Source organism: Petromyzon marinus, chromosome 17 (assembly GCF_048934315.1).
Source record: "Petromyzon marinus isolate PM22_M1 ecotype Great Lakes invasive population chromosome 17, UKy_Petmar_22M1.pri1.0, whole genome shotgun sequence".
Lineage (NCBI taxonomy): Eukaryota > Metazoa > Chordata > Hyperoartia > Petromyzontiformes > Petromyzontidae > Petromyzon > Petromyzon marinus.
In genome coordinates, this window is record NC_133683.1 from 9,587,201 (window position 1) to 9,605,642 (window position 18,442).

General features: G+C 50.4%; 1 protein-coding gene across 1 annotated transcript in view; it reads left to right on the plus strand.

Moving 5' to 3' along the window:
- The window catches only part of ATG2B (autophagy related 2B), a 78,185-nt gene that overhangs the window by 13,909 nt on the left and 45,834 nt on the right, over positions 1-18,442 (plus strand). Inside the window, exons 6-15 of the mRNA XM_032956214.2 lie at positions 161-394; positions 2,287-2,383; positions 3,902-4,093; positions 4,625-4,734; positions 12,097-12,166; positions 12,842-13,136; positions 15,154-15,322; positions 15,787-15,891; positions 17,024-17,212; positions 17,475-17,766. Of these exons, the coding sequence (XP_032812105.2) occupies positions 161-394; positions 2,287-2,383; positions 3,902-4,093; positions 4,625-4,734; positions 12,097-12,166; positions 12,842-13,136; positions 15,154-15,322; positions 15,787-15,891; positions 17,024-17,212; positions 17,475-17,766 (1,753 nt within the window). The remainder of the gene's footprint in view (positions 1-160; positions 395-2,286; positions 2,384-3,901; positions 4,094-4,624; positions 4,735-12,096; positions 12,167-12,841; positions 13,137-15,153; positions 15,323-15,786; positions 15,892-17,023; positions 17,213-17,474; positions 17,767-18,442) is intronic.

Genomic DNA, 18,442 nt, shown 5'->3' on the forward strand with positions numbered 1-18,442 from the left:
TGCCGGCTTGCCGCACGATACGTGCATCGGTATCCACGTTTGCTTGTCATGCCGACACTCGGTTCGACGTCGCCGTCGAGCGGATTTACGGTGTTAATCGCGCGACAGCGTCGCGAATAATCTCGTTCGCCGGCATGCGATCCGTCTCCCCTACCGCCAGGACACGGAGCCCAAGCTGTCGCCGTCGTGGAACCCGCGCATCGTGTCCGAGCCACACCCGCAGTTCTCGCTGTCTCCCACGGGGAGCGCGGCAGGGCTACGCAGCGAGCCCGTGGACGACGACGCCGCCGCCCCCCTCATCACGCCGCCGCCACCCCTGCAGGTGGCGAGCTGCGCCGGCGCGGTGGAGGTCAACGTTCAGCTGAAGCAGAACGAGGCTCTGCCTGGGCCGAAGGTGAGGGTCGCGAACCAACCCCTCGTCCCCCCCCCCCCCCCCCCCCGTCATACAAGCGGCCCACCCAAGTGGCGAAACTAATACTCCTCTGTTGTGGCCTCCCGATGCCGTAAAAACAATTGTGTGCATGTTACGCAAATGATTAACGGTTACGTGGAACTGGCAAGAAGGCCATGGCGGGATGGGAAAAGTGATTTGTGGTGGAAAATAATTCACCAATAATTAAGGTATGTTATCTTGTTACACTGTTTCTTACACTATTTACCTTGTTAAACTCCTTTATTTTGTTACACTATTTTATGTTGGTACACGAATCGATCTATCTAAATAGATTTACCTTGTTAACACTTTGGACCTTGTAAGTTACAACCAATCTAGCAGCAATCCATCAGCCAGTTCAAGGAGACAGTAGATAGACCCTGTCGCTGCGATCCACACAGCATTCAACTATCACACGTTTCAACACTGTTGCTTTGTCTCTGCAGCCAGACGAAAACATCTTCTGGCTCTTATTAAACCGGTTTGCCTGCATGGTTGCCTTGGTGACATCACAGCACCGAATTGAGAACCTGTATCAGGAAGAACATTCACGCAAACTCTTGTTTCCACCCGATGGTGCTGGTTGTAACCTCCATTCGTCGGCCAAAAATTGTTCTCCCTTTTCATTATAATCGATTTAGCTGAAAAACCAAATCAATTGCGATCTTTTCCCACGTGACAACTTGCTTTGTTTGGTCTTGTCAGGAGGTGGAGGGTTACAGCTCAAATTTGACCATTACAGCTACACGGTCGGACCTAAACAGAAACCAATTACGAATCTGAAACTAAAGTAATTCACCAAGGCTGGTCAGAGCGTCCTTGTCCTGCGGCATCGCGTCTTGCAGTGTGCATCCCTTCCTATTGGCGGCCGTGAGCCGGTGGTGGTGGAAATGACGCAGCGCTGAACTGTGTGGCCACTCTCCATACAGCAGTGGTTCTCAACCTTTGTTGGCTACTGCTGTACCCTCGTTAAATTTAGTTTCAACCGAGTAACCCCCCTTGCCTGACCCATCATGGTTCTGAGAAATAAATGCATGAATAATGAACATCGATTTTTTTAACCATTTGTCCTTTTGTGAGGTATCCTAACCAACTAAGCAACTGCAAACGAATAAAAAAATAGACGGACGCTCTGCACGCATGACGTAATGTTTTCGTGCTCGCTGGTTATTCTTGGAAACCAAATTGTTTATTTTCAGTGAGTTTTAAAAAGTATTTTATATCCTTCTAGGGTACCATTTGTATTTAAATTTTATAGTTATTTTCTCTTAGCATATTCATACATGATTATTCCCTAATGCCTCTCATGTACGATATAATCTCACACATTTATAAATCACCTCACGTACCCCCCAGTAGAGAACCACTGCTCCACACGGCACAACCACCAATGAGTTCCCACAAACCGGAGCTTGTTTGTGTCCCAGTCACGGGTTGATGCGGCCGCCATGCATGGCATGTTGATCAAATAAGTGTACATTGTGGTCAAGTCAACAGTGCCATATCTACATAACCTGGCCCCCACCATGCAAATGTGGAATTTCCACCACTGAGTCCAGGACTATCAATAGAGATGAGTGCCACTCTGTTGCTTGGTTTAGCCGAAAGACGCTTTGAATCCCACTTCACGAGTATAAACGTGCACACACGGACACACGGACGCACATTTTACAAACCTACATCATCCCCATGTCCCTGCGTGTCTTGCATGTGTCTGTGTCCCCGCATCCCCCGCGTCTCCACGTGTCTGGCAATACGTAGTTCTGGCCACATCGCCATCGCTACCTCATCCTGTGTTGCCGTGCCGGCCACGTTAATAGGCGGTCGTTGTCTGTGCTCGATGTTTGTCGCAGCTGGAGGTGAAGGCGAGCATGGGCTCGCTGAACGTGTTCGCGTCCCCAAGGCAAGGCCACCTGCTGCTCGACCTCTTCTACGTGCTCTGGGGCCCAGGTACCGGCAGTGTCGGGTGGCCACGTCATTTTGCAGCGGTGTTTGTCCATGCGCGCGCGGCTCGCAAACTAGAGGCCGGCCCGGCGGGAGCAGACGCTCCCTATCGGAGCTCTTGCTGCCCTGCTGCGGGAAGAGGAGGCTGAGGGGGGAGGCCGGGTCCTTCCCAGTGCCTACCCCTGGAGGTAGCTGATCGCTACCTCCAGGGGTAGGCACTGGGAAGGGAGCTGGCCTTGCACCTCGCAGCTGTGAGGGACCTGATGGACTGGAGACGGAGGGTGAATGCCACCATACGCTATATAGCCATGTATGTTGAATTTTATGCAGCTCAACACACATTTTTTTTTCCTTGGATGGCTCGGATCGGCCAGCTGATTTGATTGCCGTTATTCTCACGTCAGTGCAACCATGTTGTCGTTGTGTGCTCACCGCTGTAGCAGTGTCTCACCGGAGTACGCGGTTGTCAGTTCGTAGTAGCCTCGGACGGAGAACCCTTGCCGCTCCATCAGACAGAACAGTCATGCCAATGCCAACAGAGACTCGCTGTTCCTCTCCATTCACAGCCATTCGCCAGCATTGGAAATTCCACATTCTTGTACAGGGGACTTGCCTCCTTGTCGGACAAATTACTGCTGATGTCACACTAAGTATTGCCCTATGCATTGACCCCCCAGAAGAATAATGATAACATTGCCAAGCTGAGCCAACCCGTGACTGTGACGTTCTGATTGCTAGGCAGGCTTTCTGCCATTCGGCTCCTTGGTCGGATCACATGTGGTTCATCGGCAACACAGACCTCTTACATATGGGTTCCTCAGTTGGGGTTTGTTTAAACAAGGGAAACACTGAGCCAATTTTGCCGTTACCGATTCCCCATCACCAGGACCATGTGACCTCTGAACCCAGTGGTACTCGGTAGCTTATTGTTATAGGCGAGAACCATCCTCAAACACCGCTGTAGGTTCCCCTACATAAGGATTATGGGTAGCGCATGCATGTTTGTGCATGGGGCACTCGTGTCATGGCTAGCGCTGTGAACGCAAGTTCCAAGTTTATTTTTGTTGAACTAGTTGAGAAGGAAATGGTACCGATTGTCTAATTTTCAAGAGGGACCCTGGGACAATAGTCTGCCAGTAGGAGATTGATGATTCCCTTGTGTAATTCCAGTCGGGAAGTTTGCGAGTAAATTTGTAATTTAGCAAACTTGGACCGTGGTGCCGGCACACAGTGGCCTACTCTTGCGAATGACGTCATCAGTGTCCACTGCGAAGCAGACGGCGCGAGGTATTATATTTTTCTGGTTATTACACCCACATTATTAATCGGGCCCACCGCTGGAGTCGAACCCTGAACCTCAGCCATTGAGGCTGCTCTCTCTGGGAGCCAGGGGCTGTTGCTGCTGCTGCCGGCGCAGAGCACGGGGGTCCGTCGGCACCGCGCCTTGCCAGTCACGTGACCGGGCCGGTTCTCGCGGCTCTGGGCCCCGTGGATAACAGTTGAATTTATTTTGCGCCAACACAGATGGCGGCTGCCTGCGGGAGACGCTTGGCAGGAGCCGCCCCATGCAGTCGGTGGACATGCGCCGCATCGAGTCCCAGCTGCACCGGCAGTTGGCGGAGCGGCAAGGGGAGCACGTGGGGCGGCACGTGGGGCGCGGGGGTGCTCAGGACGACGCAGCCGGCCTCACTCACAGGATGGCGCCGGCGTGTAGGGGTGAGCCTCGACGTTGCGCACGTGCGCACGCTTACACGCGCAACAAAACGCACTCGAGTCATACGTGCGGTCGTCGCGGACGCTTCGGAGATAGTTATGTTGTAAGAGCCACCACCCGGCAAATCCAAATTATTATTTGGTTTCCATTCATCGGGAAGTTGGAGAACAGCTCTCGGCAATCAAATGTAGCAGCAGTTAGATTCGACGTGTCACTTGAAAACTGTGTCAAGCATCTTCAGGATGGAATGCGGGAAGTCAGAGTGACCGCATCACCTGACCAGACTTCTTAACCCTTTCCCATTCAGAGATGTCTGCAAGTTGCAGAGTGGGTGTCCTGTTTACTGCTGAGTCTCAGGCACCCTACCCACAGGATAACTGCTGTGAACTTTCTGCAAAATGCGAATACGAATGTGGTTGGGGATGGTGCCAGCCATACCGCCCCCTCGTGTGTCACACCATTCTTAATAGGTGCTCGCCAACGGTCCTACCCTGAGTGTTTACCATGCCCCTCGGGGGGGTGTCTGTGCGCAGAGGATGAGTTTTTCTCAATGGCGGACATGTCGGGCAGTGTGGGGTCCCTGCCTCCACTCGGGGAGCCCCCCGAGGTCGACCTGGACACGTCCTTCAGCAGCAGCACCAGCGTGAGAGTCGCGGGGACATGCACAGCGACATGTGGAGACACGCGGGGGACACGCGGGGACACGAACACCGACATGTGGATACACACGAGGACACGGGGACATGCACACCGAGAAGCGGGGACCCAGGTACACGTGGGGACATGGGCACATACGCATGGAGACATGCGGGGAGACGGGGACACGCACAGACACACATATTTGGATTACACAGAGCAGCATTCACTGCCCTCCTTCTGGCAGACTCGTGCTTTATTGCAGGCCAGGAGACGAGTCACCTTGTGCCGGACAGGGATAGTTGTCATTAGGGGGTGCACTTACAAATGTTTCGCATAGGATGAACAGCCCTTACATGGGGACAGATCTGGGTGTTGTGATGGAGGTTTAGATATGGCCTCTGTAATGTTGTTTGATTATATGTTGCACTATTGTATTGTACATCTGAATACTTTTTGCATTAAGTCCTCTGCATATGAGGCTGCCAGAGGCAGATGCCAACGGCGGACATTGACAACCGTATTGTACCAATGAGTCCTGATGAGGACAGAACCTGACTCCAGCTGTCTTTCTCTCACTGTTGCCTATTGTTAGGATGGCCACATTTTCCTCACTCTGTCATTGACAAATGACCACATTCAGTTATTTTAAGCTGGTAGCATGGATAAGACTGAGAGTGGTTGCACATACAATGCTCCACATCTGTGGGTACAATAATTCCCTGGGTTGCGGAATACCCGACTTACGTAAAATCCGACCTTTCGGAAATGCTCCCATAAATCATGTAAGAAAACAATTCAATATGCGGACATGTTTGCGTTAGTTACCTCAGCATAAGTAGTGCAGCGCGGTGAGGTTGTGGGTGAATTCTGCGGAGCGAGGCGTAAGGCGGGCAGCATATTCCCCAAGGCGGTGGTGTATAGCCGCTCTGCACTGTCAGTCACGCTGTTACATTGTTACCGTGCGTATACCCACCACATCGTCTTGTAACTTTCTAACTAGATTTAAAGCTTTCGTGACTGCAGGAATTCCTATTTGGCTATTTTGGTAAAGTCACATAGAAAGAAAATAAATGAAATACTAATAGAATACGACGTTTCGATTGCAACACAAGCAACCAACATCGGGTAAGAATGAATGAGAAAACAAACATAGTAAACTTAGAAATATAATACAATACAACACAGAGAGCCGGCTAACACAACAGTCAACACCCTACCTGGTTGATTACGTTCTTCCAAAGATTGCTAAATTTGAGAGAGAGACAAAACACAGACACGGCGGCACATAGACTGGCATACAAGCAGAGAGAGACACACACAGAGGCACAGAGAGGGACGCACACATCGACAAACAGAAAGACAACGCGTCTGTGTCGCCTTAAATGGAGAGGGAAGGGGAGGTTGGGGCAGAGAGAGAGGGGGGGGATTGGGGTAGTGAACAATGAGATAATCTTGATTTGAAGCTTTCGTGACTGCAGGAATCCATACTCATTGGTTCTTTCGGTAAAGTCACGTAGGTAAAAATAAAATAAAACAAATCACGACATTTTGATCGCAACACAAGCAAACTTTATCAGGTGGGACAATCGCAGCAAAAAAATGCTGTAGTCGGCGGGAGAGCTGCCGTGGCAAGAGGTAATATAGGTAAGAGAGGGGAGAGGAGGGAAGGGGGGAGAGAGAGAGAGAGGGGAGGGTGTGGGGTAGGGGGAGGGGCCGCGTGAGCGCTAGGGGAAGAGGACGTGAGGTTGGGGGGGCGGGAAGTGGGCAGCGCTAGAAGCGGGAAGGTGGTGGAAGAACAGAAAGAGGACGTGAGGCTGGGGGGGACATGGACGGGGCTAGAAGTGGGCGGGGCTTGCAGTAAATTGGCAGGTACGATGGAAACAACACCAAGTTAAGGCATTACCTGGTTGATAACATTCTTCCAATGATTGTTCAATTTGTATTTATCTTCTTTGTTGAAGTTTTGTCTGTCATATATCTGGATGGCTTCATGGACAAACCTTTGATAGTAGCCTGAAGGTTTGCAGAGTACCTTGGTCTCGGAAAAAAAAACATTTTAATGCGAGCCCACAGCATTATAACAATGATCAGCTACGGCAGAGGTATTGGTTCTGCCATGTTTCAGATCTGCCTTGTGTTCGCGAACACGGTCCGAGACATGTCGTTTCATTTCCCTAATGTAACTGCTACCGCAGGTACAACTCAGTTTGTAGACTCCAGGGTATTGCATGTCAGGAATGACCTCCTTCACAGATGGGATTAGATCACGGATTTTGTGTACTGTATTGAATCGGACCTGGATCTTGTGTTTGTTTAAGATTTTGGAAATCTTTTTGGTAACACCTGCTATGTATGGTAAAGTGATGGTTTTGATTGTTTCTCCATGGTTGGAGAAACAGCTTTGCGGATAATGCGGTCCAAGTACCCATTCATCTTGAAGGCTTGGTGTACGTGCTCCAGTTCACTGGCTAGGTGGTGTTGGTCGGAGATGCAGTGGCCCCTATGGTGTAGTGTATTGATGAGGGAATTCTTTTGTGCCGGATGGTGGTGGGAATTCAGGTTTTAGATAGGAATCTGTGTGGGTGGCTTTCCTGTAGACAGAGTGTCCCAACGAACCGTCAGGCCTCTTCTCAAACAGAACATCCAGGAATGGTAGCTTACCATTCTTCTCCACTTCCATTGTGAATTTGATGGATGGGTGTATGGAATTGATGTGGTTGAGAAATTAGTTCAATGCTGGCAGGCCATGTGGCCAAATGACGAAAGTGTCATCTACCTATCTCTTCCACAAGGAAGGACGTAGGGTGGATGTCTGGATGGCATCTGTTTCAAATTTCTCCATGAAAATATTCACTATCACTGGTGATAAGGGGGAACCCATGGGCGTACCTTCATTTTGTTTGTAGAAAGTACCATTCCAGGTGAAGTAAGTGTTGGTAAGGCAATGCTTAACCAAAGTTGGTACATCATGATTCAGTCCATGTTGGACTAAGTCTTCAATTATTGCTAAGGTGTCAGGTACAGGAACTTTGGTGAACAGAGAAACTACATCAAAGCTGACAAGCAAATCATCAGGAGACAGTGAGATGCCCTTGATTAGAGATACCAAGTCAACTGAGTTACGTACTGCTGAGGTAGTCTTACCCGTGAATGGAAGCAAGGTCTCGGACAGAAATCGGGCCAGTTTCTAGGTAGGTGAGTTGATAGTGGAAACGATGGGCCGAAGCAGAGTACCTTTGTAGAGTAGTAGTTAGTGACGTCATGTCACGCTCGCCCTCTGGTACGATGATGTCACGGATGGTGATGTCATGCACAGGGGGCGGGATGGTGACGTCATGTCCCCCTGGGGGATTTAAGCTGGAACTCGTCACGTGTTCAGGGTTGTCTGGAGAGTCCGGGAACGTGAAGGGTGGAAGTTGGGACCCAGGATAGGGGGAAATTGGCACCAGGCTAGGGTTGCCTGTGGGTGTGCTAGGGACCTCCCCCGTACCCTTCCCCCGGGGGAGCGATGGGACCCCGGGGTAGGGGGAAATTGGCACCAGGCTAGGGTAGCCTGCAGTTATGCTAGGGAATCCCCAGTACCTTTCCCCTGGGGTGTGGAGTGTAGGCAGTGAGTGTGCAAGTACACGGAGTCGTGTGTGAAGAAAGGTCTTGAATAAAAAAAACTGGCGCAAGCCCCTACATGAAGATCTGCCTCCAAGTCATCATTTACGCCTCAACACCTTTATGGATGTTTGGAAGACACTAGAATCTGGGTGGTCAAGCAGCAGAGGGTTTTAGGGAGAGCCGCTTGAATCGTTCGATTAGAGAAGTCGAATTGTTGATAGTGTTGGTTTTTGTAGCCAGGCAGTTGGTAGGATCCTTGTTCATTTTGGTGTAACTGCCATCATTAAGAAGGTCCTGGATTTTGTTGGTATGTGGTTTTATCCATGATGACAGTAGCATTGCCCTTGTCGGCTGAGAGGATGACTATCTCCTCTCTCTTTTTCAATTTGGCGAGTTCAGAGCGCTCGTCTTTGCTGATGTTACTAATGGGTTTCTTAGCTTTTTTAAGGATGGTGGCAATTTCAGATCTTGCTACATAGCTGGGATGTGTCCCAAGCCTTTGAGGGCTACATCTACCTGGGCAATTATATAATCTAATGGGATGTGTTTGGGGGTGACAGCAAAATTCAGCCTTCTCGCTAGTACCGATTTTAGGCTATCGGAGATTGTGCTGTTACTCTGATTGATAACAGTCTTGTTAACATCCAGCTTTCTGTGTGGCACTGGTTTCTTTTTTGACAAGTTGTTGAATTTAGCAATGAGGTTAACCTTGCATTTGGAGGACATTGTTGCGGCAGAAGAAGCAGTCATGTTATCTACAAGGTTCCAATCAGATGTGGACATTTTTCTGTTAATGTTAGGTGTGATTGCAGGAGACATTTGTCTAAATGGTCAAGTTCAAGACGGAGTAGTCTTATCCTCTCTGAGATTAGAGATAGGCTAGCTCTGAATAAGATCCGTTTAGAATTAGGAGAAGTGACAGAAGCAGATGTGAGTGTAAATGTGGTCGGTATTACCTTGTTGTCGTGGCATCGCTTGACTCGATCATGTGAGCCTTGTCCTGTAGTCTGTTAAAAGCTCTAACAGATGTGTGAAAACCCTCCCTGTAGAGGTGGTTCAATCTTGAACAATGACAGAGTTGTGTGGAATTCCTGCCCATAGCGGCCGGAGGAGAGACAATTGACTTATAAACAAACAAGCACAGAACAATAAGAGAGTTGTGTGAAATTCCTGCCCATAGCGGCTGGAGGAGAGACAATGGACTTATAAATAAACAAGCACGGCAACATTTAGTGAGAGAAATAGGACGTTTGAGAAAACAAATTTAGTCAAATTAGGAAGTGTAATGCAATGTAACACAGAGTGGGTTAACACAGAGTTAACGCATAGCCTGGCTGATTACGTTCTTCCAAAGATTGCTAAATTAGAAGTTAAGTGTGAAACAAACGAGCACGGCAAAATTGTAACTTTCTATTGCTAGTTTTCTTCGTTTTAAGTTTATTTCATGAGTGAGTTACTGTATGTACTTTATTTAACACAATTACATTTTTATTGCTTATGGTCTCAGCCAACAGCGATTGGAGAAGTCTAGACCTTGCATAATTCACAATAAACAAACAGTCGAAAGTGACTGCTTTCTGTTAACAATTCAAATGTTTCGTGGTGTTCATAAACAATTGGATACAGTATACAGTTAGGGAAAAAAGTATTTGATCCCCTGCTGATTTTGTACGTTTGCCCACTGACAACGAAATGATCAGTCTATAATTTTAATGGTAGGTTTATTTGAACAGTGAGAGACAGAATAACAATAAAAAAATCCAGAAAAACGCATGTCAAAAATGTTACAAATGGATTAGCATTTTAATGAGGGAAATAAGTATTTGACCCCTCTGCAAAACATGACTTAGTACTTTGTGGCAAAACCCTTGTTGGCAAGGGTCTTTGCAGATCTTCTCCAAGTCATTAAGGTTTCGAGGCTGACTTTTGGCAACTCGAACCTTCAGCTCCCTCCACAGATTTTCTATGGGATTAATGTCTGGAGACTGGCTAGGCCACTCCAGGACCTTAATGTGCTTCTTCTTGAGCCACTCCTTTGGTGCCTTGGCCGTGTGTTTTGGGTCATTGTCATGCTGGAATACCCATCCACGATCCATTTTCAATGCCCTGGCTGAGGGAAGGAGGTTCTCACCCAAGATTTGACGGTACATGGCCCCGTCCATCGTCCCTTTGATGCGGTGAAGTTGTCCTGTCCCCTTAGCAGAAAAACACCCCCAAAGCATAATGTTTCCACCTCCATGTTTGACGGTGGGGATGGTGTTCTTGGGGTCATAGGCAGCATTCCTCCTCCTCCAAACACGGCGAGTTGAATTGATGCCAAAGAGCTCCATTTTGGTCTCATCTGACCACAACACTTTCACCCAGTTGTCCTCTGAATCATTCAGATGTTAATTGGCAAACTTCAGACGGTCATGTATATGTGCTTTCTTGAGCAGGGGGACCTTGCGGGCACTGCAGGATTTCAGTCCTTCACGGCGTAGTGTGTTACCAATTGTTTTCTTGGTGACTATGGTCCCAGCTGCCTTGAGATCATTGACAAGATCCTCCCGTGTAGTTCTGGGCTGATTACTCACCGTTCTCATGATCATTTCAACTCCACGAGGTGAGATCTTGCATGGAGCCCCAGGCCGAGGGAGGTTGACAGTTCTTTTGTGTTTCTTCCATTTGCGAATAATCGCACCAACTGTTGTCACCTTCTCACCAAGCTGCTTGGCAATGGTCTTGTAGCCCATTCCAGCCTTGTGTAGGTCTACAATCTTGTCCCTGACATCCTTGGAGAGCTCTTTGGTCTTGGCCATGGTGGAGAGTTTGGAATCTGATTGATTGCTTCTGTGGACAGGTGTCTTTTATACAGGTAACAAGCTGAGATTAGGAGCACTTCCTTTAAGAGTGTGCTCCTAATTTCAGCTCGTTACCTGTATTAAAGACACCTGGGAGCCAGAAATCTTTCTGATTGAGAGGGGGTCAAATACTTATTTCCCTCATTAAAATGCAAATCAATTTATAACATTTTTTACATGCGTTTTTCTGGATTTTATTGTTGTTAGTCTGTCTCTCACTGTTCAAATAAACCTACCATTAAAATTATTGACTGATCATTTCTTTGTCAGTGGGCAAAACGTACAAAATTAGCAGGGGATCAAGTACTTTTTTCCCTCACTGTATGTTCCATTAGTTTAATAATGGGTAGTGTTAGGGCTGATATTCGATGAAATGAAAGAATCGGGAAGTGCAGAGCGTACGTACAGCGACACGATACAGTACAGGTAGCGATATAAAACTGAGGACAGCGCGATGCAGTACTGAGAGAAAACGAACTCGGAATTGGGTAGTAGGGAGGCACAACTATTTCTATATATGGGATTTTATTATTGATTTTGGGGGAAAATTGTTCTGTTTCCGACATACGGAAAATTCATGTTATGGATCATTCTCGGGAACCTAACCCTACCTTAACCCGAGGACTGCCTGTATTGTTAAGTCTGTAGGTCTATGAGGCTTGATGTCTCTGTGCTCTCTCTGCTCCCTGTGCTATCTGTGCTCCCTGTGTTCCGTCTTCTCTCTCTGTGCTCTCTGCACTCTGTGCTGTCTGTGTGCTTTGTGTGTCCTATCTCTCTGTGTGCTCTCTGTGTACTCTCTCTGTGCTCTCTGTGTGGTCTCTCTTTGCTCTCTCTCTGTGCTCTCTTTGCTCTCTTTCTGTGCTCTCTCCCTATGCTCTCTCTCTCTCTCTGTGCTCTATCTCTGTGCTCTGTGTGCGCAGGGAGGCCGGCAGTGGGGGGTGGCGCAGCAGCCGCTGAGGGTCCGCGACGGAGACACGAGGCACAGCACACGTACGGCACACACACAGCGCATGCACACACAGCACACACACAGCTCATGCACAGCACACACAGCGCACACACAACGCACACACAGCTCACACACGCAGCGTGCACACACACACACAGCTCACACACGTGTATGGCATCACAGGGACACAACACGAACTAGAGAGAACACCACAGAGACACAGCACGAACTAGGCAGGGTGACAATTACCACGTCTCCCACCAATATCAGAGAGCGTCCATGGAGGGACTGCAAATCAAAGCACCAACTATGGAGGCTGCCTCAGCTCCTTGCACGAGCCCCGAGTCCCCTATCAGGGGGCTGTAATACACCATGATAACCACACAAACACTGTGTCTCTGTCTGTCTGTGTCCCTGTGTATCTGTCTCTCTGCTGCATCAGTCTCGTCTACTTTTCTAAGCGTCTTTGTATTTTTTCTGTCTCTCTCTTGCCTGCCTTTCTCTGTGTCTCTCTCCTCCTGGGAGGCGACAATAAAGCATAGTACCCGCTCACACACACTTTCCGCGTCTCTGTGATTCGATCTCCGTGTATTTCTGTATCTGCTTCTGCGTAATACGTCTCTGTCCGTCTCTTTCCCAGCGTACCGCAGTCGCGCGTTGGTACACACACACACGCGCCATCTCTGTGTGTCTCTTCCTGTTGTCACCTCTGCCAGCGCACAGCAGCGTGCCCCTGACAGACGACCAGTCCCTCAAGCCTGAGCTGGTGCTGCACCTGGAGCTGAGCAGCGCCTCGGCCACGGTGCTGCACATTGACCCGCTGCCCAACACCGTGGGCGGGGACCAGGGCGCGGGGGGAGAGGGGTTGGGGGATGGTGCCCTCCAACCCCCCGAGGGCCCTCTCGCCGCCATGTCGCGCCAGTTCTTCCGGGAGATGGAGGAGTTCGGCGGGAAAGACTTTGCGCAGCTGAGAGAAAAGTTTGCAAAGGCGTGCCCGCATGACCACTTCAGGTACTGGCGGCTATGAGACCTTATGACAGGAGATGGCCGATGATGGTGCTCATTAGAAGGAACCATACCACACCTATGCTTTTGTCTCTCCGTTCGCTCCCAGTTCAAACCTGGGCATGTATGTGTGTTGAACTTCTTTAGCACCGTACGCAGCTAACCATGCTAATCGAAGGTGCGGGGGAAGAACAACAAACTAAACACAAAAAGCAGTTCTAAAGAAATGAGTTTTCAATTTAGAGTTAAAGTGCATAGCTCCAGTGGCTTCCTTAATATTGGAAGGAAGAGCGTTCTAGATGGCTGCAGAAGCGCATCTGAAAGTGCGATGCAGTGACTGTCTTTGTTCGATGGCCAGCCAAAAGCCGCTCTGAGGATGACCGATGTTCGTGTGATGATTTTCTTGGGCTTGCTTCACCCTACACCAACGAGTTGATTAAAAAAACGCAATCCTCTGAGCTCTAAAATCTACTGATTTTGCCCTACGCAATCCCCCAGGCTCCAGACTTTCATCCTGGGGTGATAGGACTTTTGTCTGCACAGCACCCAGCCTCTGGAATCCACTGCCCTTCTCTCTAGTTTTACAACTCGTCCCATTCCTTCTTTCTCTGCCCGGTTCCTTCTCACTTTTCTCTTCCACCTTTACATCCATTGAGCTCTGAGATCCATTGCCGATGTGCACCCTATAAATATAAATTGTTATTTTTACTTTTGTAACCTCAGGTGCTACCACTTCTTGCTGTGGCCCATGGGCATTGTTATTGATGACGGTGGTGGCGGTGGTGGTGGTGCTGGGGCATTGTTTATTAGGGATGGACTGATCTCACGATTGATATCAATCCTCTTTCATGTGGCATGTGAAAATTGAACAGACTGTAATTGTCATACTATATTAAAAAACAATGTTTGGCTGACTGGCTGGAGGCCATGGCCCACCTAGCATGTAGAGGGGGGGAGGGAGTGTGCAAGTGGTGGGCACACAGGTGGAGGCATGTGATGGGCGGGTGTGGGTACCTATGGGAATCACGAGTGGGCGGTGCGGAGGGGGTGGGGGTCTTGGGGGTGCCCTCATGTGGAGGGATGTACAAGGAGGGGCCCGCAGGTGGGATGGGGTGACTGGGGGGTATGCCGGTTTGGGAGTGTGAGATCCTGGGGGTTGTCACGTGAGAAGGGGGCACCCAAGGGTGGAGAGATGAGGACATTAGGGTTGGGGGAGGACCGTCGGAGGGAGGGAGGGGAGAGCTGCTCGTACTCGTATTATTTTGTAAACCATTCTAGGGTAGCTAAGTGGAGTCCAATTGTTCCACCAGAATACTGTGTTGTATTGGGCAGTCATCGGTGATATAACTCATGGTTTGCTGTTTCATGGGTTCCTTGATCTTCCATTTATGGATGAAACGTCCCCACCTTCCAAGCGTTATTGGGACACGGCTGAGAGTGGTCCCCCACTGTCGTTGGAACAAAGAGAAACCGGGCTGTTCCTGCGTCGGGTATTCGGTTAACCTTCTTTTTTGGGACGCCTGTCCCCACGCCTCGCATCACTGAGTGACGGGGTCATTTTCGGCCTACAGAGGAGTTGAGGCACGTGTCCAAAATGGATGACTTGATTTTAGATGGTAGGATGGTGTGATTTTATGTCATTGTGCAGAGGGAGATTTGGATTTTCCAAGATCTTGTAATACCTTGTACCGCACCTCCGATTGACATGTTTGGATATGTACGGTGCGAAACAAGTTCAACATACATACAAAAATACTCGCTAAGTGTTGTGGCATCGCGTCTGATGTTCGATAGCGGGATGTTCGCGAGTCACTGCAGCGTATATTTGAGAGAGCTGCTCACCACACGCGGCAGCGCAGCCAGCATTGATTTGCATCAACGAGCCCGACGTGAGAGCTGTTGTTCCAGACCTGAGTCTGCGTTTGTGTCCAAAAGGTCCCAGCGCAGCATGCCCTGGGAATTCCCTGCCACGTGAACACCGCGCGTCGTTCCAACCCCGTGCCCTGCCCCTCCCCGCTTCCAGGCTGGTGGGCACTTCGGTGCGCACGACGGTGAAGCAGCACGTGGGCGTGGCGGGGCGGCAGCAGGAGGCGAAGGTGTCGGTGGGCTCACTCGAGGTGCTGGAGTGTCTGTTTGAGACGCAGGACCCGGCCAGCCTACTGGTGAACATCAACGAGCCGCAGTACACTGAGGTACGCACACGAGCACGCACGCACGCACGCACGCGAACATGTGAGCACATGCCCGCACTCGTGTCTTTGTGTGTGTCTGCGAGCCTGGAGTACTGCACCGGGCCTGGCAGAAGCGCTGTGGTGACGTCACTGTCACTTATTGACGAATGGTGGCTGTTTTTGTTGGTGTTGGATGCATGTGCGAAAATATGTGAGTGTGTGAGTGACTGGTGGTATTGGTGAGTGTGAAATATGTGAGTGTGTGTGACTGGGTGCATGGGTAAGAGTAAGTATTTGTGAGTGAGTTACTGGGGGTATGGGTAAGTGTGAGTGAGTGTGTCTGGGGTATGTGTGACTGGAAGAATGGGTAAGAGTGAGTGACTGGGGCTATGGGTGAGTGTGAGTATTTGGAGTGTGTGTGTGAATGGGTGCAGGGGTGAGAGTGATTTTATGTATCTTCTGCCCATGTGTGTGCGTGTGCACAGGTGCTGGCGTTTGAGTATGGGGACGAGGGACTAGAGCAAGGGGGGTCTGAACCATCCCCTTGCCTGCGCGTGTTGTACAATAGCCTGCAGCAGACGTCCGTGCAGGTACACATAGCACACCTCCAGAGAGGTACACACATACCACTCCTCCACATACTCAACAATAATAAACCGCCATATGCCACGAAATTACGGTGATATCACCACGACACATGTGCAAGGATAGGTGCACTTTGAGGATACATGATTTGTAGAAGGCTCTCTGGCAGGGGGTCACGGGTCAGACCCAGGTGCCATGGGTTGACTGACTGGCAGATGCATCACCTGTACTCCCTACTGTGCCAACTTGCTGCTGCCCGACCCACTCGGGCATTAGTCATTCAAAAGGATGTCTCTCTTTCAATGGGCCACTTTTGTCAGTACTTGGGACAGGAGGTAATATAAGTCATCTGACTCATCAGCCTTACCTACATCCCTCCACTGATATTCATCTCCAGTGGGGGCTAAAGTCACCACCACCATTCCTCGCCTCCCGATGATGCGGAGGTTCAGTCTTATGGCTCTGCCAAATGGGGTTTGGCATTGAGACGTCATCGACGCCTTCCCCCCCCCCCCTCCTCCGGGGCCTCCGGCACAAGCGAAGTTTGATCTTTTGCATGTGGTTTTGTAGTAATTAGATGAAAGGTGTAGGAGTCACCAGCCCCTCGTTCCCGTCCAGAGGCCCCATAGGCCACTTTAACAGCTGTCCACGCCTTGAGGGTAACAGTTGATTAGTATCAGCCTTCACCCAGTGGCATTGCTCACAGCCACCACAGCGGGTGGTAGATGGCTTTTACAACACAAATATGGCTAAATCATTATATTGCCTTAACTCAAATCTATTTTGAAATCGCTTGTGCGTGTGCGCATATGTGCAGGGTGTGGGGAGCAGTAGCATAGCGGTTAGCACGCTGCGCTACGAGCATGATGATCCGAATTTGAGTCCCGCTCACGGCCAACACCAGTGACGATTATCTGACTTGGTTCTGGGCATCCCCTGCGTCGAATAAGCCTCAAATGAGTACCTGGTGCGGTGTGTAAACATCGCAACTGGGGAGACAAAGGGGGCCGAGCGTGGCTACACACCCCCTTGTGTGCCTTGCCGGTCTTCATGGGTGCTCACTAACAGCATTTGCCCCAACAGTCTGTTTAAGACTATACGGGAGATCTTTGTCCTTGTGTGTGTGTGTGTATATAGGGTGGGCGGGCCAGAGGCTCCACCCCAGCTCCTAAGGCGACCCTCACGGTCGACCTGGGCCGTGCGAAGTGTGAATTCGACATCAGTGTCGTCGACCGATTGAGCTCCGTGCTGCACCCGCAGCCCACACAGAGCGGGGAGACAATGAGCTCTCACATGTACATGTCCTACAACCCATTGACCAGCATGGTGAGAGCCCCCACACACACACGCGTTCTACAACTCATGTCCCACACACACATCCTACAACCCATTCACCAGCATAGTGAGGCCCCGTAGACAGCTGCACTGAGCACACCACCGTCATCTGTCCAATGCGTTCAGAGCAGGGGGGCTCCTAATAGTGGGTCCGTGGCCCTCATTATGGGCTCCGAACTTCATGAGGAGTGCCGCTCCAACTCTGAACGCTGCCTGCCTGTCCTGTCCGGTTCCCGTCTCGCCTCCCGCGCAGACGCGCGCCTTCACGCAGGTGCTGATGGACGACGAGGCCTCCGCGGCCGCCGAGCGGCGCACGACGCTGGTGGCTCGTGCCCCGTCTCTCCGTCTCGCCGTGCGCTTCCCCATCCCGGACCTACGGCCGCTGCAGGAGCGGGGGCCGTGGTTCCGCAAGTCGCTGCGGCCCGAGGTGCTGCGCATCGACCTCACCGAGCTGGACCTGCAAGCAGAGCTGGGCGGCGGCGCGGCCGTGGGGGTCGGCTCTGCCGACCGGCGGCACTATCACCTGCAGTTCCGCGAGCTGCACGGTGACGCTCGCACGAACGCGTGCGGTTCGCTCGGGTGTGGTCCCGGCCACCCACCCCCTCGTACGCCGTTCCAGGCTTCATAGGTGTTCACTAACCGTACTTGCCCCAACGGTCTGTGAAGGCTATAGGGGGATCTTTGTCTTTTGTGGGGCGTGGTGGTGGTGGCGCAGCGGTAAGTGTGCTGCGCTACAACCTGGCGACCCTGGATGGATTCCCACGATAATCGTAACACCAGGACGTGGTGCTGGCCACCCTCCGCTTCGTGTGCCGTGTTGGCCTTTGTAGGTGCTTGCTTCTTACAGCACTTACCCCACCAGTCTGTTGAGGCTATACGGGGGATCTTTGTCATTGTGCGTGTATATGGGTGTAGGTGTATTTGTTTAAGTGGAGAGCAGCACTGTAGTGTGTTTAACACGTAGGCTTTTGCGACCAATATCCGTAATAGAGGTTTTTGGGGTTCGATTGCATAAATATATAAATGTATTGTTATAACCCGCCACCACCCGACACAGCCAACTAGTAAGTAATTGATGAAGCTAGTTGTAGTTACTGGCGAAACGTCGTACTCAGTTTGTAAATGTTGTGGCTTGGCTCTCCAACACACCGGTGTGCTGTACTAGTGACGAATTGCCACGTTCTGTTTACGTGACAAACCTTACTAGTTGGCTGTGTCGGG